Source organism: Microtus pennsylvanicus, chromosome 14 (genome assembly GCF_037038515.1).
Source record: "Microtus pennsylvanicus isolate mMicPen1 chromosome 14, mMicPen1.hap1, whole genome shotgun sequence".
Taxonomy (NCBI): Eukaryota; Metazoa; Chordata; class Mammalia; order Rodentia; family Cricetidae; genus Microtus; species Microtus pennsylvanicus.
The window spans coordinates 38,939,253-38,964,071 of record NC_134592.1 but is presented as its reverse complement, the minus strand read 5'-3'; the positions used below and the strand labels follow the sequence as shown (position 1 = coordinate 38,964,071).

At 44.9% G+C, this 24,819-nt stretch overlaps 1 protein-coding gene across 1 annotated transcript; it reads left to right on the top strand.

Annotated features, from left to right (window-relative positions):
• Positions 1 to 2,482: 2,482 nt before the first annotated feature.
• Positions 2,483 to 21,178, top strand: Ppp1r36 (protein phosphatase 1 regulatory subunit 36). The gene is made up of 11 exons (XM_075947666.1): positions 2,483 to 2,607; positions 4,127 to 4,191; positions 8,906 to 8,992; positions 10,014 to 10,111; positions 10,216 to 10,282; positions 11,053 to 11,151; positions 16,378 to 16,512; positions 19,382 to 19,424; positions 19,738 to 19,916; positions 20,132 to 20,320; positions 20,815 to 21,178. The coding sequence occupies exons 1-11, from the start codon at positions 2,539 to 2,541 to the stop codon at positions 20,999 to 21,001; spliced, it is 1,218 nt and encodes a 405-aa protein (XP_075803781.1). The 5' UTR covers positions 2,483 to 2,538; the 3' UTR covers positions 21,002 to 21,178.
• The last annotated feature ends 3,641 nt before the right edge of the window (positions 21,179 to 24,819 follow it).

Here is a 24,819-nt window from a genome sequence, read left to right as displayed (position 1 = left end):
CTTTGTAGCCTGTCCTGAAACTCTGTTGACCTGCTGACCAGACTAGCCTCGAACTCACAGAGATCGCCTGCCTCTGTTTCCTGAGGGCTGGGATTAAAGGCGTGTGCCACCCACACCCAGCTAGGAGTTTCTCTTGATTAGGCCCAAAACAACTCTTTTTCTCTTAGGATACTTAGGAGTATTAAGTATTAGAAGGTAACTCTATATTTCTATTTTATAACAACATGAACTTTAAAAAGTTTGCTCCTTTCATATTGTGTGTGTGTGTGTGTGTGTGTGTGTGTGTGTGTGTAGGTCTGTGCTTCCCTATATATGTGGATAGTGGGGGTGACTTTCTGGGGTCAGCTCTCGCTTCCACCATGTGGGTTCCAGGCTGGCCTCCACCTCACCTCCAGAGTGCCGGGATTACAGGCGTGCACTACCATGCCAGGCTACACATGGTAATTTTAAATAACGTTTTAATTTCTCAGAAACTTTTTTTTTACCTTAGTTTAGTTAGAAAGGGTGAGGTCTACAAAACCCTTTGGTGTTCTCTTAGCACTTTAAAGCATTCAGAGGGCTATCTGAAGAGGGTTATTCTTACCTTCTCCCCTGGTTGTGAAATAACTAGATTCCTTGGTCTTGGTTTTTTTCTGGAACTTTATCTCATTTTCTCCTGGTTCACTCCCCTCCAAGTTGTAGATAGTAGCTGTTAAATAATTCTTGGCATCTGGGATATTATACTCTTTCCCTTTCAGTAGTAACTAAGCCCGCTTGGCCCTTCGCCTCAGACTAGTGCTGGAGGTGTACAGGTGGATCTTCATGCAGTGAACTCAGCTTGAGCAATGGGTAGAACTGACTCCAGTGAACAGGGCAGGGATTTATTGATTGCAGCTTTAGACCACCATACCCAGTGACTGGGAGCCTGGGAGACCAGGGCAGCAGGCATCGTCATGCAGGCTACTATAACCGTAAAGTTTATGTGCAGGTATTCTCGGCTATTTACTGCGCAGCTCCTACCAGTTCAGCTGTGGGAATTCAGAAGCAGACTCATTAGACATTCCTAGTCGCGCGCCTCTTCATCCAGCATTGCTTATATCAGAGGGGAAAATAACCCAAGTCTGCCTATCAGTTCAACTGTGAAGAGAAGGAACAAGGTTCGTGGCTGGAAGTGAACACAAGCTCACTTGAATATCCACCAACACTGAACAAGTTCCTGCTTTTGTTCTGAGCAACATTGATTTTGAGTACTCATTAAGGCTAATGCTTTGCACACTGTACTGGCTAGGTTTTAGTTGTTTTGGTTTTTTTCAAGACAGGGTCTCTCTATGTAACAGAGACTGCTCAGGTTGCCCAGGAACTTGCCTCGTAGACCAGGTTGGCTTCAATCTCACTGAGATCCACCCGCCTCTGCCGTCTGAGTGCTGGGTGTGTGCCACCACCGCCTGGCTTGTCCTGTTGGTTTTTATGTGAATGTGGCACAAGCTAGAGTCATCAGAGAAGAGACTCAGTTGAGAAAATGCCTCCATAAGATTGGGCTGTCGGGGGCTGGAGAGATGGCTCAGAGGTTAAGAGCATTCCCTACTCTTCCAAAGGTCCTGAGTTCAATTCCCAGCAACCACATGGTGGCTCACACCCATCTGTAATGAGGTCTGGTGCACTCTTCTGGCCTGCAGGCATACACACAAACAGAATATTGTATACATAATAAATAAATATTTAAAAAAAGATTGGGCTATAGGCAAGCCTGCAGGGCATGTTCTTAATTAGGGTTTGATGGAGGAGGGCCCAATCCATTGTGAGTGGGGCCATCCCTGGGCTGGTGGCCCTGGGTTCTATCAGAAAGCAGACTGAGCAAGCCATGAGGCACAAGCCCTCCATGGCCTCAGCATCAGTTTCTGCCTCCAGGTTCCAACCCTGCTGGGGTTCCTGTCTTAACTTTCCTCTAATGAATTGTGAAGTGGAAGTGTAAGATGAATAAGCCCTTTTCTCCCCAATTTCCTTTGGTCATGGCCTTTCATCACAGCAGGCATAATCCTAACTTACACACATACACACACACACACACACACACACACACACACACACACACATACACACACATGCCCATGCACTCAAAAATTTCTGTAACTTTTGACTTGGATATTTTCAGAAGTACGTTAAAACCGGGTTTCACTAGTTAACAAAGAAACTGTTCAGACAGTTTTATTTCCGTAACCATAGTCTCTTCCACTAAACAAACCCTCCACATCAACCCAAGTCCAACATTGTTTCAATTCCATTGCGCTAGCCATGGCAGTTTGGAACTGGTCTTTACTATAGGGCTGTACCCAGTTAATCCAATTAGAGCATGGGGTGATAATTTCATGGGGGCGCCGCAGTGTCAAGTCCTGGACGGACCCGAGCTAGGGGTGGAAGATAGGTGGGAGGGGGGTGGGGGAGAGCTCTCTAGGTCCTCCGTCCAGCGGAAGCCCCGCCCCTCGGGTGCCAGCCGGGCCGCGGCGTGGCCGTATCCCAGGCGACCGCAGGCGACCACGGTGTGCTGCTCAGGGTGAGACCATGCTCTCCGTGCCGGAGTTTTACTCTAGGAGGAAGCAGTTCGACGGGCAATCCTCCACCCGACTGGACGTAAGTGCAGCCTGGTCGCACTTTCTTGGGGCCGGTGACAGGAAGGCAGTGCTGACCGAGACCCGCTACACCGTCTGCCGGTGTAGCCGGCACCGTGTCGTGGGAGCCCAGCGGGATTCAATGGGGAGGCCGGGGCGGCGTTTGTCCTGGTCCACGCTCGCGCTCGGCTCGTCCACAGGCGGATCGTGGCCTTCCACTTGCGCCCACTGTTCTCAAGAGCAGTGGGGCATATTTGCCTCCAGATAGAGAAACAGAGGGGTGTGCTGTCGGAACTGAATTCTGTCTGGCGCCCCACGCAGATGTGTAGAGAATGATGAAAGCCCACTCCTCTCTATTATGTCGTGAGATCGGTAGTCCTGCTGCAGGAGAAGCAGGCCTGCTCTGGACTCAGGGAGGGGAAAGACTGGTGTTTGTCCCCAATTACTGTGTGAAAGTCTGTCCCTGTAGGTCAGGGACAACTTTACAGCCTACTGCTCCCCTCCCCCCCCCGTTTTCTCCCCATCACCCCGCCTCACGACACCGTTTCTCTGTGTAGCCCTGGATGTCCTGGAACTCACGCTGTAGACCAGGCTGGCCTCGAACTCAGGGATCCTAAGTGCAGGGAGCAAAGGTGCGCACCACCACCGCAGCCTGGCTGACTTTTTTTTTTTCCAATGGGAATTTAACATAAAGGTCTAAATTAAAGGTTGCCGTATGGCTTTCTCTGAATAGCTGTGACTAGCCTTGAGCTAAATTGCTTTCCTCCTTTCCCCTTCCTATCTTCCCCTTCCCTGTTCCCCTACTTTCACTTTTTTCATCCTTGCTCTCCTTCCTTCCTTCATCCTCGCTCCGTTTCCTTATTGAAACGAAATAAATCAAGTCAAAACACTAAAAATGAAGGGATGGCTCAGCACTGGCTGCTCTTCCAAAAGACCCAGGTTCAAACCCCAGCACCGACAAATCGACTCAACTCCAGGAGATCCGATGCCCTCTCATGACCGCTTCCAGTATCACATACAGGGAGTATACACATAAACACATAAGCAAAACATCCATACACACAAAATGAAACAAACAAAGGCTGGATTGGCTTAGTTGGTTGAGAGTTTGCCTAGTGTACACCCACCGCTGATTTGGATACAAATCTCCCAGCATCACATAAAACAGATATTATAGCACATGCCTGTAATCCCAGTGAAGTAGAGACAGGGATCAGAAACTCAAGGTTCACCTGGTTGTGGAGGTTCAGGCCATTAATCCTAGCAGAGACAGGGAGATCTCTGTAAGTTCGAAGACAGCCTGGTCTACAGATCGAATTCCTGGACAGCCAGAGCTGTTACTCCGAAAAATCTTGTCTGGGGGGGAAAAGGAAAAGAAAAGAAAAGAAAAAAGAAACTCAAGTTCATCTTCAATTACATAATGACATTAATTCTGTAGAATTAACAATCAGGGTCTGGCAGAAAATAGTGAGGGTTTATGGGGACATGTGGGTTGTAAAGTGAGTTTCAGTTATGTCTGATGCAATCATTTCATTTTACAGCAATGGGGACTACGATTAGGAATGTGGTACTGGAAAGATGAAACCAAAACTCTGGAATTTAGAAGGTAAAGTTTAACAAAAAAATTTTAAAGGTATTTCTATGTCAATTACATGTGCAGCCGGGGGGCAATAATAAGTCATACAGAGAAATCTAAAAACTAAAATTAAATCCCACTATCTGAAAATGATTCTACTGAGTAGCCTTTAATGACTTTGTCTTCTTTTTCTTTTCTTTCTTTCTTTCTTTAAAAATTATTTATTTAATTATTATGTATACAATATTCTGTCTGTGTGTATTCCTGCAGGCCAGAAGAGGGCACCAGACCCCATTACAGATGGTTGTGAGCCACCATGTGGTTGCTGGGAATTGAACTCAGGACCTTTGGAAGAGCAGGCAATGCTCTTAACCACTGAGCCATCTCTCCAGCCCCCTCTTTTTTTTTCTTCTGGTGTGTGTAGCCCTGGCTGTCTTGGAACTCACAGAAATCTGCCTGCCTCAGCGTCTGGGATTAAAGGTATGCGCCACCACCGCCCAGCCAACAAAATAAGTATTTAACAAATGTTTATGGAGCACGTCCAGTTACCCAGCTGTTTACTGAGGACCAAATAAAAGGGCAGTGCCAGGGAGGGGTGGTAGACCGGGAAAGAAGTGGGGAGAGTCGGAGTCAGGACCAACTATGCAGATACATGCAGAGCGGGGTGGAAGACATCAAAATGGCGGTGTGGATAGAATTGATGGGCTGTAATACCCAAATATGGAGGGAGAAGGAGGAGTTAGTGGCTAGGTTGCTCTCCAGGCAGCTGAGTGGCTAGCGTTGCCATTCCCCCACATACAGAGGAAAACAGTGCGTGTTTATGGTTGCTGTGACAGACTCCCATGAAAACACGTTTTGTTGGTGGACAGATGAGGCTGGAGGTCAGGAAAAAGAGTTGTCTAAAACATGCAGTTTGTACTTAAAATTACAGAACTATAAAGGCATTAGAGGTATTGTCAGATAATTCAAATACCATGTTAGAGTGAAAAATCAACAGTTTCTATTTTATTTTTGTCTTACAGTACCGGAGCGTGAGCCCAGGGCTTTGCACATGTCAGCAAGCATCTTCCACTAGGCTACATCCCAGCAAGCATTTACTTTCTATAGAATACACTTATTTCAGCATCTCCAAAGCAGCCCTTTCACTCCTGCTTTTTGTCTCTACTGAGACGTCACAACGATCCTGGCCAGTAGCTCCTGCAGCATCACCCTCAGTGAGTGTGAGCTAAGTGTTGAGAACGCTCGGGGGTTAGACAGGCTAGTGCAGGAGGCCAAAAAGTTACAGCACAAGAGGATGTAGGCAGAATCTAAGGTGCCAGCCCCGATACTGAAGACTAGTGTGACCATGGTTTCCATGAACTGAATTTCTATAAGTGAGGCTAATTGGCTGTACTTTTCAAACTATGTTTTAGTGTTAATCACATAATATTTCAGTTAAAATGACTGGTAAGTTTAAAAGTCAAAGTTTAATAGTTAAGATTACTAAATAGTTTAAAGTAAGGTTTATTTTTTTCATATTCATGAAATTCATGAAATATGTTAATAAACTAAAGGTTTTAAGCTTTGCCTTTCTTTTCTTTTCTTTTTTTTTTTTTTCAAGACAGGGTTTCTTTGTGTGTAGCCTTGGCTGTCCTGGAACTCTGCGTAAAACAGGTTGGCCTCAAACTCAGAGATCTATCTGCCTCCATCTCCTGAGTGCTGGGGTTAAAGGTGTGTACTACAACCGCCTGGCTTAAGTTTTACTTTTAATTATGTGTATGTGTGTGAGGTGCCCATGGAGGCCAGATGAGTCCAAGTTTTTATCAGCTTGCTGCCAAATTGTTCTGAATATATGGCTGGATTGAACTGACACTGATTTTGGAGAATACTGATTGCTGTGACTTCAAGTGTAGGTTGTGGAGCTTGAAATGTGGTTCAGTTGGTAGAGTGCTCACCTCATATACACACATCCCTGGGTTCAGTCTCCAGCATACAACTGGGCAGAGTGGTAGATGTCAGTAAACCCAGCTCCAGGGAGAAAGAGGTGGGAAGGAGTTTCAGTGTAATGATCAAATCGGGTAACCCTGTCTCAAAATGCGAACAACAACAACAACAAAACAAGATGGAAGGGAGAACTGACTCCCAAAAGTTGTCCTCCGACCTCACACATGTGCCGTGTCATGTGTGTGTTCACACACACACACACACAGAAGTAAAAAATATTGATTTTTTTTTTTGTTTTTCAAGACAGGGTTTCTCTGTGGTTTTGGAGCCTGTCCTGGAACTAGCTTTGTAGACCAGGCTGGTCTTGAACTCACAGAGATCCGTCTGCCTCTGCCTCCCGAGTGCTGGGATTAAACGCGTGCGCCACCACCGCCCAAGTAAAAAATATTGAAAGATAGATTATGTGACATAATAAAGGCCAAGAAAGTCCATTCACAAAAATGTAAATTCAAAATAATTTTTAAATAAAGCCTTAATATCAAATATTCAGTTGGCATTCAGCAGACTCCTAGTGTCTGATACATTTTATTTTGCTCCAATCAGAATTCAAATAAGGCTCACACATTACAATTGATCAATTCATCTATCTGTTAGTGTACACATTAAAAGTTTTCAGTAAACTTCCCCACATGGTTCTCAAAAGGAAGCATGATCGTTAAGCCTATTATTGAAAGACAACTCTTTAAAAAGTTATTTTTGCCTATATGTGTGTCTGTGCCCTGCATATGTGCCTGTTGCCCACAGAGGCCAGAAGGGGGCATCGGATCCCTGGTAACTACTTACAGATGGTTGTGAGCCACCATGTGGGTACTGGAAAGTGAACCTGGGTCCTCTGGAAGAGCAGCCAGTGCTCTTAGGCACTGAGCCATCTCTCCAGCCTTTAGGAGCTAACATTTTCTTACAATATGACTATTGCCAGGAAGTTGGCAAACCTGGAAGAAGGTACCAAGCTAACTTTATCACCTCCATAGTGAAGCTTTTCTCAAAACATTCCTTGTGAGATATGAAAACGAGGTAATGGGAGTTTATAAATTGGTCATCTGGAGAGTGGTGGCACAATCCTTTAATCCCAGCACTGGGAAGGCAAAGGGAGGAGGATCTTTGTGAGTTCAAGGCCAGCCTGGTCTACAGAGCTAGTTCCAGAACAGTCAAAGCTATGTAAAGAAACTCTGTTTCAAAAACCTAAACCAAAAAGCCGGGCGATGGTGGCGCACGCCTTTAATCCCAGCACTCGGGAGGCAGAGGCAGGCGGATCTCTGTGAGTTCGAGACCAGCCTGATCTACAGAGTTAGTTCCAGGACAGGCTCCAAAGCCACAGAGAAACCCTGTCTCGAAAAACCAAAAAAAAAAAAAAAAAAAAAAAAAAAAAAAAAAAAAAACAAACCCTAAACCAAAACAAAATAAAACAAAAATCTGGGGCTGGAGAGATGGCTCAGTGGTTAAGAGCATTGCCTGCTCTTCCAAGTGTCCTGAGATCAATTCCCAGTAACCATATGATGGCTCACAACTATCAGTAATGAGGTCTTGTGCCCTCTTCTGGCCTGCAGGCATACACACAGACAGAATATTGTATACATAATAAATAAGAAAATCTTTAAAAAAATAAAACAAAAATGGTCTCCATTTTTAGAGAATGACTGACTTGGGAGAAAGTGCTTCTGCTGCTACATGCCTAAGTTTAATAGTAAGATACATAACTTTGGGCAGAGGTGAAGCTTCTGATTGGGTGAGAAAAGTAAGTTGTAACCTACAGTAAACTACCAAACTGTTGTATTTGACATTGTGTTCCCAAGAGTCTATGTGTTGGCTCTACTCAAATACCATCTTCTTTTTTTCATGACCTTGGGGTCATGGGAATTCCTAGCATCCAGTAGGGCCTCACTAAGTATTTGTTTACCATGGTCTGTGTTTGTTAGATTTACTACTCTCTTAGAAGTCCCGTATTATGTGGTTGGGGGAACTTGTCACTAGGGAAGAGGTTTTATTGAGTTCTAAGACTACCTTACCTTGCGAGACTGAAGCCCAGCCAATGAGGACACTAGAGGACAGGACCATACCTCTCTGAGACTGCTAACCTGTCCGCGCCCTTGGCCTTCTATTCAAATTGTGATTTCCCTTCAGGACTCTACCCTGGATCTCTTTGTCCCTCTTCTCAATGTGATCTCTCTCTCTCTCTCTCTCTCTCTCTCTCTCTCTCTCTCTCTCTCTCTCTCTCCCTCTCTCTCTCTCTCTCCCACACACCCACACGCACACACACACACACACCACATACAGTCAAATGCTGAAAGCTTCCAGAGCAGTGACCCCGAGATGACTGCTTGGGAGGCAGAGCTGCCCAGTGCCTAGAGGACATGGCACCTGCTCTGGCTTTACCAGTTGCTATGTAACCTCTTAGCTTCACTTCTTCTCAGGTGGGAAAACGATGGCAATAATGCTTTTCTCATAAAGTTGTAGTGAGAACGAGATGGTGCTTAGAAGTACCTGGCCTGCGACAAGTACCCAATAAACTCAGAAAGCCTTCCACACTTATGAGCTTCCTCTTTGTCATAAGACGTTCAGACAGCAATGCTTTGTGCGCGGTGACTCTCTAAAGCTGCAGGTGCGTCGGAGGAGCTGATCTTCCTCTTGATTGTGGGTCTGTGTGGACATACATCTTGAGTTGAGCACTGCTAATGTATGCCAATCTTCAGACTGCGTGGGCTGTGGCCCCACAGAATGCTGGGAGAAGGTCAAGTCCCTAATCAAGCCCTTCTCGTTGCAGTTTCACGCCTGCAGTGGAGCTCAAGGAGCGAGGCAAGAAAGGGAAGGCAGTTCACTTCGCTGAGATGGACGGTCCGGCTTCAGAAAGGTGGCTCCACCTCGCCCATGCCATCTCTCCACGGACTGGCTTGTCTTTACAAACACGAAGAGATCCCAGTCCTGTTTCCCTAGGTTGTCATGCCAATATCCATCAAGGGAAACACAGGCAGTACCTCAACTACAGCAGGAGTTCCAAACAGCCACTGAATGTTTATTCCTCCGAAAATGTGTCTACCAGTACATTTCAAGCTTGTTACAGTTTTTATTAATCTGAAAATACTAGTGACATCAGATTTTATTCATATCCATCCATCCATCCATCCATCCATCCATCCATCCATCCATAGTGCTGGGGATAAAAGCCTCACACGTTCTAGCAGACATCCTATCACTGAACCACATCCTCAGTCCATTAAGTCATTTAAATGATTTGAAAGCTGAGCAGTGGTGGCGCACGCCTTTAATCCTAGCACTCAGGAGGCAGAGGCAGGGAGACCTTGAAGGACAGCCTGGTCTACCGAGTGAGTTCCAGAACAGCCAGAGCTACACAGAGAAACCTGTCTTGAAGGAAAAACAAACAAATGAACAACAACAAAACAACAAAAATGATCTATTTGAATTTACACTTTCTATCAATATGCATGCTTCTACTCCTATAGTAAAACAATGTTCAAAAGTGCATTGTGAAATAATACTGCATTAAATGCAATCCACGCATTACTTTACAAGCAAATTCCTCGTGCATCCCTGGATATACTAGATACAGCTAAATCTTTTCAAATACTCTCGGGAGGATAGAGCAGTGATTTAGAGGTCGAGAGCACTGGCCGCGCTCCTTCTCTAAGATTTGACACAGATTTGACTCTCAGAACCAACAGGGTGGCTCACAAGTGACTGTAATTCTGCTTGGGAGGGCCATCATCCTCTTCTGGCCTCCTTGCGCACCACACAAATGTGGCGCACAGACAGACATCCCAACAGGCAAAACACCCCATACAAATAAAACAAAAACACATCTTAAAAACAACAGCAGCAAAATCACCAGCTGAGACTGTTCTCTTTCCAAACAGGTTGACAGATAAAAGGTTTGCCTCAAGGGACGAAAAGTCAGCGAAAGCCATGGAGAAACGGTATCAGCTGGGCAACGTCACGCTGGATGACGTCAAGTGTGAGCAGCTTTCTTCCTCCCGCTTGTCCAGACTCTGCAGCCTCCAGCCTCCACGGGCGCCGCTCTCGTTCTCTGTTTAACTAACTGCCTTCTTCTCTCTGCAGTTGTTGCATTGCTTTCCCTCCAAGACACTGAAATGCAGCGGGTCTGCTCTTTTACAACGTTTATGAGGTAAAGCTGGGACAACATACATCTTTCCCCTTCCTCTTCCAAGGGGAAATAAGTGAAACAGGCCTAATAAGTGGAAACAGATCTGGTTCTTACCAGAAGAGCACATGGCGCCTCTGTGCAAGCCATCCTCTCAGAGACTAGACTAGAGAGTGTGGGAGAGATACCTGAGGGCAGGGCCCCACGTCACAGGGGCTCCAAAGTACTAGAGCAAGGGGTAAGAGCAAATTGATATGGACGGCAGGGATTCCACAAGCAGCCCCTTCTGGAGCTAGACGTTTGCAAAAGAAGGGGAGAACGTTTGCTTCGTGTATTTCTGTGCTTTTGCTTGTGTTTTGAGATAGGATTATGCTGTGGAGAAGTGTTCTCTGTCAGTTATTGGAGCTTGAAATCCTCCTGATTGCGGGGGACGGGGGAGGGACGACGACACGGGGCAGGGGGACGGGACACGACAGGTATGAACCACCCCGCTCAGCTTGTATATTTCACAAACAATGCAAATAAATTACTTACAGAGCAAATACTTGTGAGGTGAAAAAGTTATTAATAATACATTAATAATTTAGCATCAGCTTTCCCAGAAATAAGTGTTTTCAGATGCTTTTTACATCTTCATCACAATGGGGAGAATTTTAAATAGTAAGTTAATTGCGTGATAGGTTTGGACCCATGTATTTCTATTTATTCTTACACTGTGTCCCCATTGTTTTTCACAAGAAACCTAACGTTTACAGTCGGGAGTGTTGATTTCTTTTATCTTAATTTCCCTGTAGAAATAAGAACCTTGACAGCTTCCTTATGGCGCTTTTGTACTATCTGTCTCATTACTTGGAGAAACTCTCAATGGAGAAGAAACCCCAAAGCTACATGGTGTGAGTAAGGCTTTGAGATATGCTGGAGTGTTCTTATTGTTGGCAGTGTTGCCTAGGGTGCAGGGCGATGGCATCTCTTAAATCTTCCTGGTCTAGGAAAGCTCACTGAGACTTCACACAGGAATTCTCATAATGAAACATTTCCAACAAGCACAGATCGGCAATGCTCTATGGTGAGAGGTACTGAAAGCCATGTTTGTGGCCACATGCCTTTAACACCTCCACCACCACCACCCCACTACCACCCCCGCCCTCAGGAGACAGCACTTAGGAGCACTGGCTTCTTTCCCAGAGAACACAGGTTCAGTTTCCAGCATCAGTATAATATACTTGTCTGTAATTCCAGTTCCAGGGGATCTGACCCGCTCCCACAGACATACACGCAGGCAAAACATCAATGCCCGTGAAATAAAAATAAAGAAATAAATAAGATACGTTTTAAAAATTAAAGATACAGGTGACAGGTGACACGAATTTAAATTGTTATTTTATCTAACCTAGTGACTTAAAAATATTATAATAATATCTGGGCAGTGTGGCGCACGCCTTTAATCCCAGCACCCAGGAGGCAGAAGCATGCGGATCTCTGTGAGTTTGAGGTCGACCTGGTCTACAGAGTTAGTGCCAGGACCACTAAAGCTATTACACAGAGAAAGTCTTTTCTGAAAAACAAAAACAAAACGAACAAACAAAAAATTGCCACGATAGTACATACTCAATACTAGGATGTTAGTACTTTAAAATAATTCTTTCTTTTAAAAATTTGTATTCTTGGGAAGGGGTGCTGGAGAGATGGCTCTGTGGTTAAGAGCACTGACTGCTGCTCTTCTAGAGGACCTGGGTTCAATTCCCAGCATCCACATGGCAGCTCACAACTATCTGAAGATCCAGTTGCAGGGGATCTGACACTTTCACACCAATGCACATAAAATAAAGTTAAATAAACCATAAAAATATAAAAAAATTGTATTCTTTATGTGTGCTTATGTGTTATATGCATGTGTGTGTTATATATGCATGTGTATGTTATATGCATATGTGTGCATGCGGGAGCCTAAGGTCTATTCAGTATCTCCCTCCATCACTCTCCACCTTGTGTTTTGAGACAGGGCTTCTCAACTGTTTGAAGCTTGTTGTTTTTCAGCCAGAGTGTCCTCAGAGTGGAGGTCACAGGTGCCTGCCACCATGCCAAGCCTTCACTTGGGTGCTAGGGATCTAAACACGGGTCCTTAGGTCTGAACAGCAACCACGTTACCTACTGAACTATCTGCCCAGCCCCTTGGAGATGTTATTATTGGGATTGCTTTTGCTTTTGCTATAGTCTTCAGAATCTGGTGTCTCTTATGTTTATAGTACCTCAGTTCAGATGAACCACTCAAAGTTAGTTATAGCTCATAAGGTCAGCCCTGGCCATGCGGAGCTCTCTCCTCCAGCTCCACCTGTCTCTTCTCATGTTTTTTGTTTGTGTTTTTAGAGGCAAGGATTCTCTGTGTAACCATCCTAGATGTCCTGGAACTCATTCTGTATACCAGGCTGCCTCAAACTCACAAGAGATCTGCCTGCCTCTGCCTCTGCCTCCTGAACACTGGGATAAAGGCGTGAACCACCACCATCCAGCTATCCTCATGGCTTTTATGCTTACAAAATTCTTGCTAAAAGGTTTGTAAGCATCTAATAACAAAAGGCAAAGTGTTTTAAAAAGTAGACTTGGCTGAAATTAGAACATTCTCCATCAAAGGAAAATTGACGCAGTTTCTTAACCTGTCTGTAGAAAACTTTACTACGCTGTTAGGCAGTGTTGGCCTAGAGATAAATACCAGAGCCCAACAAATCTGGGAACTTGGAGTTCAGAACACAACAAGGCCTCTCAGCCTTGGCCACCTTTCACAATCTGTGGAACTTTCCAAGTGCCCAGGCCGTGTCCACCCGCCACCCTCCCCCCCCCCGGACGTGTGGAACCAACTCAATGATTTAGCTGTTAGGAATTCTGTGCAGAGCCATTAATTTGTTGCTACTGAATGTTTTTAAATATAAAACTCTCGTATTTGATCAAGCAGTTGGAGAAACATTTTGTGAACTGATCGATGTCCCTGAGTAGCAGTTTTGTAAGGAACCAGATAAACCCTTCAGACACTGCTGTGCCTGTAATACCACCATGATACGCAACCGAGTGTTATTTCAGGGTGGCCTTTCACAGCAGGGCAGCCAGAGCGTGAAGCGTTTCTATGGCAGCACCACAAGCTAAAGCCAACCGCGGCTTACAAGGCTCAAGGAGGCCTCCCATTCCCAAACCGAACTCAGGAGGCTTTTGTAGCTCTTTGGCCTGTTATCTTCTTCTGATTTCTTCTAATTCTGAGGCGTATTACCAATCCAACAGGGAGATTTGTTTTATATATTAGTTTGTAAGTAACAGAGGAGAAAGGTCTCCTGGTTAAGTTTTTCCGTGTACTGAAACTAATTAGAACACAGTGGTATAGGAAAACACACCCACCCAAATCTTAAACTGTGGGTTCTAAAAATCGTGATCATCTTTCACTTCTTATGCGTCCAGTAGTCAGTTTGGTTTACTTCTTTATAACAGAGTTAAATATAGATTGTGTTGGGGTGTATGCACAGAGGAAAATATCAGATTCCAGCTGCAAAACGTTCATCAATGTCAATCCCTTGGATCCCAACTGGCTGTATAAGTGGTATTCCTTTCGTCCCTTTTGTTTATTTATTTTGAAAAGTCCCCAGTACTGCATAAACCTGGTGTGGTGCTTGGGAGGTGGAGGCAGAAAGATCAGAAGTTCATATTCTCGGTTACACAGTGAGTTTAAGTCCAGCCTGGATTACATGACTCAGTTCCCCCCTTCCCAACCCCTGAGGCAATGTCGCAGAAGTGAAAACCCCAAAATGTCAAGGGGAACGACTCAGGCACAGAGTACTGATGCCAGTGGACCAGCGCCGCCTAGAAGTTTGTACTGAGGTTATTTTTTCTTAGGCTTTGGTTACATGGCTTACCCCCCTCTTTCCACTTCAGCAGGACTTTAAAACCATGTATTAGTTTTAACTGTGTGTAGCTGTGTGTCTACATATCAGTATGCACATGTGAGAGTAGGCACCCTAGGAGAGCAGGGGAGTCTGGTCCTCTGGAGTTTCAGGTCAGGGGCCATGTGGCTGCGGGGAAACTGAATTTAGGTCCTCCGGCAGAACAGTGTGCTCTTAACTGCTGATTCGTCCCTCCAGCCATAGGTTCTTTTTTATTTTTGTTAATTTTTTAAAAATTACATTTTATTTATTTATTTGGTGTGTGTGTGTGTGTGTGTGTGTGTGTGTGTGTGTGAAGGTTAGAGGACAGTTTGCTGGAGTCTGTTCTCCCACCATGTAGATCCCAGGAATTGAACTAACGCCATCGGGTTTCATGACAAGCACCTGCTTCTGCTGAGCCATTTTGAAAGTCCAATACGCAGGTTCCTTATGTATATCCCTAAGGAGTCCCCGGCCTCACATTCAATGGGAATGATTGTGTTACTTTTCCTGAACTCTCTCAGGAATCTGGAGATGGGGTCACATCGGGACTCTGTATCTGGAGCAAGTACTCAGGATAGTTCTCCTTCAGAATTGAGTGAAACCTGAGAACCACTGTCCAGATGTTGGAGAGCATCCCTTGACGACTGTTTGGCTGGGTTTCTATAGTAAAGGAAAGGATTAGCTAGTGGCACCTCTGGCAAAGGAAGGTGAGGGCCATCAGAAGGAGGCCGGCAGGCGGCACTGGTATGTAGCCTGCAGGCTGCATGTAGAGGATGTGTTTGGACTATACAACATCTGGGATCTTAAAGTTGAAGCCCACTTTCTTTATTCCAGAAACTCGCTTTACTCCAGTGACCCACAAGCCTTTCATTGCCTGTGATACACTTCGTGCTTTTGTTTGTTTGTTTGTTTGTTTTGGTTTTGGTTTCTGAAACAAGGTTTCTCTATCAGTCCTGGCTGTCATGGAACTTGCTGTAGAGACCAGGCTGGTCTCAAACTCACAGAGATCCACCTGCCTCTACACTTCATGCTTTTTAAAGGTTCTTAAACTTACCCCTCTCCATTCACAGCATGTCTTCATATAGGATTTTTGTTTTGTTTTGTTTTGTTCTTTGTTTTCTGTTTTTCTAGATAGGGTTTTCTGTGTAGCCCTAGATCTCCCTCTGTAGACCAGGCTGATCTTGAACTCACAGTGATGTGCCTGCTTCTGCCTCCTGAGTGCTGGGATTAAAGTCATGCACCACTGCCGCCCAGATTCACTTCAGAGCGCATTTCTCTCACCTTCCAGTGCCCCTTGGCAGTATTGCCAACAATACTTTTTCCTACCATGTTGTATTGCAAACACTTAAAATCGGACTTCAGACCTGCTGTAACCGAAGAACAAATGGCTTTTGCAAAGTTCATTTGCAATTCAATCAGAACTGGGCTGTGTTTTAATAGGGAAGTGATGTGCTCATATTCTATGCCAAAATCCACTGAGTGGTGGCCAGTGAATGGTTCCCTACCAAACAGAGCTGAGCTCAGAACAGGGAGCAGCTTGCATTCAGACACAGAATGCCTGAACTTAACAGCAACACCAGGGCCTTGGGGGGGGGGGGGACTACGGTGGCAGAATCTGCACAAGTGTTTTAGCAACTGCAGGGATGAGAGCAGGCAGCTGCACAGCAACCAGGGCTGATAACTTGCTATTGGGGTGTTCTATAGAGATTAGGATTTGCTGGGAATATAGTTGGAGCTTATAAAGAGCATCAAGTATAAGGGATCTATCCAAGTGACATTGACCCTAAGCTTGAGATGCTAACTCCAGTGACTAAGAGCCCTAAGAGACTTTGAGGGGCTGGAGATGGCTTGGCAGTTAAGAGCACTGGCCGCTTTTCCAGAGGTCCAGAGTTCAGGTCGAGCCACCACATGGTGGCTCCCAACCATCCGTAACTCCTGTTCTAGTGCCCTTTTCTGCTTGTGTGGGCACCAGGCACCTACACAGTACACTTAACATACATGCGGGCAAAACATACAAATAAAAGCCAATCTATCTTTTTCAAAAGAGAGAGATTTTAAGGAATTTCCCAATGCCAAAACTCAAAGAAGTCAAATTGGTGAGCCAAGTTTGTTGACTCACTATCTCTTTCAAAATAGCCTATAATTCTAATTTCTTGCTCATTGACACAGACTTACACCAGAATTAATCTACCTTGTCTCCTTCTCTGCCCCCAGAGGCCTGGTAGAGAAAAAAGAGATAGAGCTGGTTATGAGCAAGTTAGAAGATGCGCAGAAGTACCTGGCACAGAAGTACTGCATCCTCGTGCTGGGCGTCGGCATGGCGGATAAGCATCACATGAACTGCGGAAAGTACGCATGCGCTTCTGCTGCCCTAGGTCGGCACGTCCCTAGTCCCTGGTACCCTTGAGGAAGTCCCGTGAGAATCCGCCCCAAGTACCATTGATAACTGTGTTGAGAGAGCCAAGTAAGTACGGAAGGTATTCCAGCAGCTCGGCCGGCATTTTATAGACTCTGCTCCATCTTGGGACAACATCACTTGTCCTCTCTGTGGAATCCTGCTCAGCCTGACGACCTGGGTTGCTTGGCTGTCTCGGAAGGAGACCAAGTGATGGCCAGTGTTGCAGGGGAGTGAGTGTCTGCTTCTCTTAGCAGCTGTGAGGACCACCATCGAGACAGCACTGTCTGTGAGAAACTGGTGGTGGGGGTGGGGGTGGTTTTGACCTTAGGATGACAATGCCTACATACTGTTCCTAAAACTTAAATGAGGCTCGCAGCACAGGAAAGTTTGGACTTACAGGATGGGGAGCTTTGGTTGTGGACTCTGAAGTGCCTGAGTAGTTAGTTTCACAGTGGCCCAAGAGCCACACCTTGAGCACAGGAAAAGAACGGAGTATAAGACATCCCTTGTTTTCTGAGAAAGCTCTGTCGACCCAGGTGTCCCAGATGCCTACATTTCCTGTGTGCTTTCTTTGATTTTTTTTTTACACAGTCTCAGTAGCAGCTGGAGGTGTGCTGTTGTGTGTGGGAACTCATTTAATCCACTATTCTTTACACATAAACTCTATCCACATATATATATACATATATATACACACATATATATGTATATATATATATATTCTTTGTATGTAGTCTCAATAGCAGTTAAAGGGGTTCTGTTGTGTGTGCTAGTCACTTGATTCACCCTTCTTTCTGTGAATATGTAATATGTGTATGATTTGAGCTTCTTTGTCTTATTCTTTGCTTTGAACATCTTTATCCGAATTTCATTTGGGCTAATTCCTTATGACTTATAACCCAGAACATGTTTAACTAGAAGTGCAAACTGCTAAATGTTCATGTTATCTGCTACTGGATAACGGCAGGCACGGTGTGTCGGTGAAGCACCAGGGAGGCGGAGGCAGGTGCATCTCTTGAAGACCTACCTGGGCAGCACAGTGATGCTCCCATCTCGAAAGATAAGCAAACACACAAACAAAAAAGCAGAAGCTTCCAGAGTTCTCTCCAGACTTCCCACACATAGGACCAGGAGCCTTAGTTCATGAAGGCTTAGAAATCTTCTATGGCCAGCTGGTGGTGGCGCATGCCTTTAATCCCAGCACTCAGGAGCCAGAGGCAGGCGGATCTCTGTGAGTTCGAGGCCAGCCTGGTCTACAGAGCGAGTTCCAGGATAGCCAGAGAAACCCTGTCTTGAAAAGAAAGGAAATCTTTTATTACCAACCACTCTAAGTTCACTTGGCTATCTTGGGGTTTATGACAAATTCTTTTGAAAGTTTAAAGTTAAGATATATAAAGCTACAAGGTGTCTTATCTGGTTATATACTTACTTAGTTTTAGTCTTTACCAAGGAAGAGACGGGAATTTGTAGAGATTTTATGTGTCCCATAGCAAGCATTGGCCATGTGTTCTGCTTCATTGTTTTCTGCAACTGATATACGTTAGGAAAACAGTTTGCACTTTTATTCATGTGAATTTGCCTAGCTTATTTCTGATACTGTTTGATAATCATACAAGTTCTTCCTGGGTTAAACAATTCATCTTTCTTTCTTAGTTCAAAAAACACATTAAAAATGCTACATTTTGATCTGTTTGAAATGTGTCAAATACATCAGGTGAACAATGAATCTAAGATAATTTTTCTTTACTAATATTCTATTTTCCAATACTACTTATTAGTGATTTTTTCTCATTTACAGAATTTTTTGTTTATAAGATTTTGAAATTTTCTAGTATTTTAATCCAACCTGGGAAGTTTATATTGAATTTTATTGATCGGTGTTTCTGTTTTAAACAAAACTCTACAATTTGCTTTTTGTATTTTTAATAGTTAACATTTTTATCGAAAATGTTTTTTATACAATATATTTTGATCATGTTTCCCCTTCTCCAATTCCTTCCAGATCCTTCCTACCTCGCTATCCATCCAACTTTGTTTTCTGTCTGCCTTTCTCTCTCTGTCTCTCTCTCTTTAAGACAGGGTTTCTCTGTGTAACAGTCCTGGCTGTCCTGGAACTCACGCTGTAGACCAGGCTGTCCTTGAACTCACAGAGATTCACCTGCCTCTGCCTCCCAAGTGTTGGGATTAAAGGCATGTGCCACTACTGCCCAGCTCTTGTCTCTCTCTTTAAATATAAACTACAACAAAGTACACACACACACACACACACACACACACAAATCTGATGTATTTAACACACACTCAGTGCTCATCCAGCAAAAGAGGTGTATGAGGAGTATGTGGGGTAGGAGTGGCCATCAGTGGAAAGATGAGAGGTCCCTGGCTAGCACCATGGAAATACAGAGAGAGAACTGAACTTGAAGCTCAACATCAGCTTCCTCCGTGTAATGTAGAAATCAAAGTGCTGACTCCCTCACGAGGAGCGTAGAAGGATGAAATATCATAACCGGTGTGAAGGTCTTAGCATATTCTGGGCCTGTGGTGAGGAAGAGTGTTGTGGTCAGAGGGCATGATAGAGAAAAACTGCTCTGTCCTGGCAGCTAGGAAGTGGACAGAGGGGAAGAACCCAGAGACAGGGCCGCCTGGCAGGGCCCATTCCCAATGACCTACTTCCTCCGCCCGGGCCCCACCACCTCCTAATAACCAAACCTATGGCCTCAGGACTTTCCAGGTCCAAATTCTAATAGAGCCACCAGTTATAATCCCACATTTTATGTGTGATAAACTTATCACCTACAGCTGGGATTTGTTATTTTTCAGGGATAAAGTCTCAGACACGCAAAAAGACTGGAAATTCTTTGAGGTAAGCCTCTTGCTTTGGGGACTTTTCGTTTTCTGTGAAAACAATAACACACAACAATGACGAGTAGCCATCTGGCAGGCACGCCTTTTTAACAGATATCCTTTTTAAAAAGGATGATAACGTTTGTTATGCCCTAGAATTTTGGCCTGCCTTTCCACCCATAAGTGTGAGCACACAGATAAATCCGCACAGCTTCCAGGGATGTCAAGCCGTTGGGACATCCGGGTTTGTGTCTACCTAAGATACAGTAACGACTGCGGGGAAGTTTTCATAGCATTTCTGGGCTTTGTGATTCCTCTGTTTTCTCTTTCAGTCCTTTTATACTTTCTGTACATACATAGCTTGGATTGTGTTCCGACGTCAGTACCTGACAGAGATTGAGGAAGAAGTAGGGAGGCTTTTTCGTACCAATATGTTCAACATTCCCCGAAGGAAACGCGAGGATAAAGAATCAGGAGGAGAGAAGAAGCGCATGACATTGGTACAGTTTCGGTAGGACCTCTCGCTTATTTCCTCTGTTTTGTTTTTAAGAGAAGTCTCTCTGTGTAGCTCAGACTGGCCCCAAACTTGTAATCCTTAGTAGCTGGGCCACAAACCTGCCCATGGCATCTGACTCAGCTGTGACCATCGGACCTTTCCTCCGCTTAAGGACATTTGTAAAAAGCAGGACAATGTAACTAAGGTGACTGTCTCCCTCCATCCCACAGGAAAATGATGGCAAAACGTCCGGCAATTAAAAAGGCTGTGGACATGCGCTCCCCAGTCTTGTCTACACTGCTGCCATCTCTCAGAGAAAAAGCTCAACATATCGTTGAAAAAAAGTATGTGGCAGGCATCAAACTGCCACCCCGAATGCAGAAGGACACAACAAGTCTGGAGTCTGTGGTCATGCCCGTGTGAGTGGCCCAAGGAAGATCACAGCAGAGTCGTGGGTGGTGCCTCCTGGTGGGGATGGGAGGGCCAGGGGCTCAGGTACTGAGAAAGCTTCTGTTCTCCTGCCAACCCCTGACTCCCTGACCAGAGATCTCCACTGAGGCCCATCTGGACGAGAGAAAAAAATCCTAGAAGCTGTGCTAGATTCTCAATAATTGTCGCCCGAAAGAGAGAGGGCCAGACTTCTTAGAGCTGAGGGTCTATTCTAAGTATTCGTCTTAGGGAGATGTGGGTACAGCCAGGGCAGAATCTTGCTAAGATTCAGTTTCGAGCTAGTATGTAAGACCACAATGGTGGCATGGAAACAGGTCTGGTTTTTTAAATAAATGTATGTCTTAGCTTTAGTGTGTGTGTGTGTGTGTGTATCACAGAACAGAACTGGGAGAACTGGGAATCACAGTCACAAACACAACTGGGAATCACACTCTATTAACTATGGCAATAATTCTCTTTACAGAGTTGGCATCTTGGGGGAGCCTCGACATCTGTTCAACCCTCATACTCTCCTCCCCCTTGAATCAGAAGAAAATGGGAAACAGAGTGGAAAGAATTCCTTAGTGATAGAGAGGAATAACGCAATGATTGAGGACACGCTGGACTTGGTCATGACAACCCTATCGTCACAAAACACCTTCCCTAAATAATCCAGTGTGTTCCCGTTCTTTATTCAGGTCCCTATATTTGAAGTAAACTACTTTGACTTAACACTTTCTATAGGATTAGTATTTGTTGTCCTAAAGTAGCTGATTAGCATGCTCAGGACTCCTTGGCTCAAGTTGTTCTTTTCATGACTGCTCATTAAAGAATTTTAGAAAGATCTTAAAAAGCACATTTTTCTATTTTTACTCGTTTTTCTTTGCGTGCGTGTGTGTTCGTGTGTGGGAGCACTAGTGTGTGCAGGTGTATGTGGCACTTGTGTGCCGGTGCAGTGGAGGCCAGAGGACGACTCTCTTATTCCTTAGATGCCGTTCACCTACTTACCGTGCTAGTATTTTAATTATATATATATTTTATATATTATCTATATAATATATATATTTATATTATATATATTTTAATTATATATATATAATTTTTAAGTTATTTGCTATGTATGTGAGAGACAGAGACACAGAGCGTATGTGGAGGTCAGAGGCAACTTTAGGAGTCAGTGCTTTCCTTCCACTGTGTGTGGGATCTGGGTACTGAGCTCAGGTTGTCAGGATTCTGCAGCAAAGGCCTTTGCCTGCGTGAACCCTCTTGTCAGCTCCACCACCCACTTTTTTTTGAGACAAGGAGGTAAAGATTGTTGAAGTCACCTTAGAATGTCAGCCTGTTGTGCTGGCAGAGGAAGCCATGGGCTGGAAGCAGAATCCCCTGCGAATGGCTGAGATGGAGTTGCCCTGGCTAGGTTGCAGAGGATAGGCAAGAGCCCCCCTATGGGAGCCTCTAGAAGCATAGACATACATTGAGGAATAGTGGCTGTCACACGGTGGGATAATGCACTTTGTGTCTGGCACAGAGGTGTAAGCCAAGTGTCAGTGAGTGATTCTTGGTCTGGTTCTAGATCTTTCCAGAGAGGGATACCTTTTTATGACTCAGAAAGTTACAGCTTTAATGGATGTTCATAGATGGTTTTGTGTGTGTGTGTGTGTGTGTGTCCATGCTCAGACATGCAAGCACGCACAAGTGTGTACAAGCCTAAAGGCCCAAGGTCAATGTCTCTGTCTTCCTCCATAGGTCTCCGCTTTATTTGAGATAGTCTCCCACTAACCCTGGAGCTCCCTCCCTCCCTCCCTCCCTCCTTCCCTCCCTCCTTCCCTCCGTTCCTCTCTCCCTCCCTCCTTCCCTCCTTCCCTCCCTCCTTCCCTCCGTTCCTCTCTCCCTCCCTCCCTCCCTCCCTCTCTCCCTTCCTTCCTTTTCCCTCCTTTCCTCCTTCCCTTTCTCATTTCCTCCCTTCCTTCCTCCCCTCATCCCTTCCTTTCTCCCTCCCTCCCTTCCTTTGTTCCAAATCAAGCTGACAAAGATAGCTCCTTCCAACGCTACCTAAACAGCTGAGCTGAGAGGGCCGGGCCAGTTCATAAAAGCACTTGCCTTGCAATCCTGACAACCTGCGCTCCTTCCCCGGAAATCAGTAGAAAACCTAGATGTGACAGTATGCAATTCTAATCCCAGCCTCCTGCAGAAGGCAGGAAACAGAGACAGGCCTCAGTCAGAAGTGCACTAGCCAGCTGGTCTTCAATAGACAGGGCAACAGGGTGGGAGGAGGGAAAGGTGGCTTCTGACCCCATGAACACGCTGTGGCACATACGCACAACCATCTCACACACACAGCCTTCACACACACACACAAGCATTTCACACACACACACACAAGGCCTTCACACACACACAATCATCACAAACATACACACACACTAAAATGTAGATAATTTGAAGATAAACATACCCATCCTCACAAAATATTATGTTCATAGTAATTTTATTCCATAATTACTGATAACAAAGCAACTAAGATGGCATTTAATAGGCCAGTTGATAAGTGTTATTTGGCAATAAGAAGAATGATCTATCAAATGATACAAAGATACAGACTAAGCAGTGGTAGTTCACACTTTTAATCCCAACACTCAGGAGGCAGAGGCAGGTGGATCTCTGTGAGTTTGAGGCCAGCCTGGTCTACAGAATAAGTTCCAAAAACAAAACAACAACAACAACAACAACAACAAAAAAGCTACAAGTGAATATGAAGTAGATATTGTGGAATCAGAAAAACCTATAGACACTGTATAATTCCAAGTATATAATATTCAGAACAAAGCAAAAAGAGAGAAGGCAGACCAATCAGCAAAAATAGAGAAGTGGTTCTAAGGACTTAGGCTGAGGAAGGCTGGATAGGTAGAGCAGGGGCTTCCGGAGAAGCAATTCACATGACGCTGTGGTGATGAGCGCATGCGTCTGCCTTGGTCAGAACCCACAAAACCTCCAGCACAGGGAGTAGGTGTTAATGTATGAAAAATTCAGAAAACTGCTGGGGAAGTGCAAAGTTCCAGCACAGGAGACAGAATGCTATAGCATGAATAATAAAAACCCAGAGACAGATATGGGGTTCAAGCTGAGAAGCAAAGAGGCCAACCACTAGAGAGACTTTTTTATCTCTACCAAATCTTCAGACCAAAAGGGCGAGATCCTGTCTCCAGGAATCCTCAGACTCCACACTCCACTGAGTTCCTGTCTCTTCCCCTTTATATTCCTCTCTCCGCCTAACCACATCGCTCTTTTCTCCTCCTCCCTAGAGCTGGGACACTGGGATTAAAGACGTGAGCTGGATCTCTTTCTGGACTTAGCACAGCCCAGGGTGGCCTTGAACTCACAGAGAGTCCTGGAATTAAAGGTGAGTGTCACCACTCCCTGGCCTGTAAGGCTGACTAGCGTGGCTGCTTTGCCCTCTGATCTTCAGGCAAGCTTTATTTATTAAAACACAAATAATATACCACCATAGAATGTGACAAAAGGATACATAGAATTAAGGAACTATGAAACAATCTCACCGGAGATGGATGGGCTAGTTCATCATCACTGTCAACCCGGTTTAGAATCATGGAAAAACACCTCTGGCTAAGTCTGTGAAGGTGTTTCCAGAAAGATATAACTGAGAATGGAAGACCAGTCCTGAGGGTGGGCAGCACCATGACCTGGACTGTGGTTCCAGAATCATTTAAAAAGAGGGGATGGATCAAAGGGCCCAGAACTGACACAGCAGCTCACAGTAAGTCCGGGTTCAGGGAACCCGACTACCTCTTCCGGCCCCACAGCGACCAGGCAAATGCATGACACACAGGCATGCATGCAGGAAAACCACTCAAGCATATAAAATACATCAAAATTAAGCATAATTGAGTACCAGAATTCTCTTTGAGTTTCCTGACTGCACATGTCATGTGACCAGCTGCTCCTGCTCCTATCGTGCCTTTTCCACTATGATACTCCATCAAGATGCTCTAGCCCAGTGCTTCTCAACCTTCCTAACGCTGTGACCCTTTAATACAGTTCCTCATGTGGTGGTGAACCCGAACCATAAAATTATTTTCATTGTGACTTTGTAACTATAATTTTGCTACTGTTATGAATTATAATCTAAATATTTGTGTTTTCTGATGGTGTTAGACGACCCCTGTGAAAGGGCCATTTGACCCTCAAATGGGTTGCAACCCACAGAAAAACTGCTTTAGACAAATACTGTAGAGTGCTTTGGAGGACCGTTAGGATAAATGAGTAGTTCATCTCCTTGGATTATATGCAGTCACTTTTTAATAACCTGACCAGGGCTCTGCGCCTTACTAGGTCCATGAGGAACTCAAGAACTTTAAAAGTGGGTTCCATGCTGAAGAGCTGAAGGAGGGAGTCAGGGCAGAGCTGGGTCACAAGATAGGAGAGCACGCAGGGAAGGCTGTGAGGCAGAGACTAGGGTCTTAGCAGTGGG

Coding starts and splice junctions, on each gene's coding strand:
- Ppp1r36 (XM_075947666.1), top strand. CDS start 2,539: ATGCTCTCCGTGCCGGAGTTTTACTCTAGGAGGAAGCAGTTCGACGGG. Junction 4,192..8,905: donor AAAACTCTGGAATTTAGAAG/GTAAAGTTTAAC, acceptor TTCTCGTTGCAG/TTTCACGCCTGCAGTGGAGC. Junction 10,283..11,052: donor TCTTTTACAACGTTTATGAG/GTAAAGCTGGGA, acceptor ATTTCCCTGTAG/AAATAAGAACCTTGACAGCT.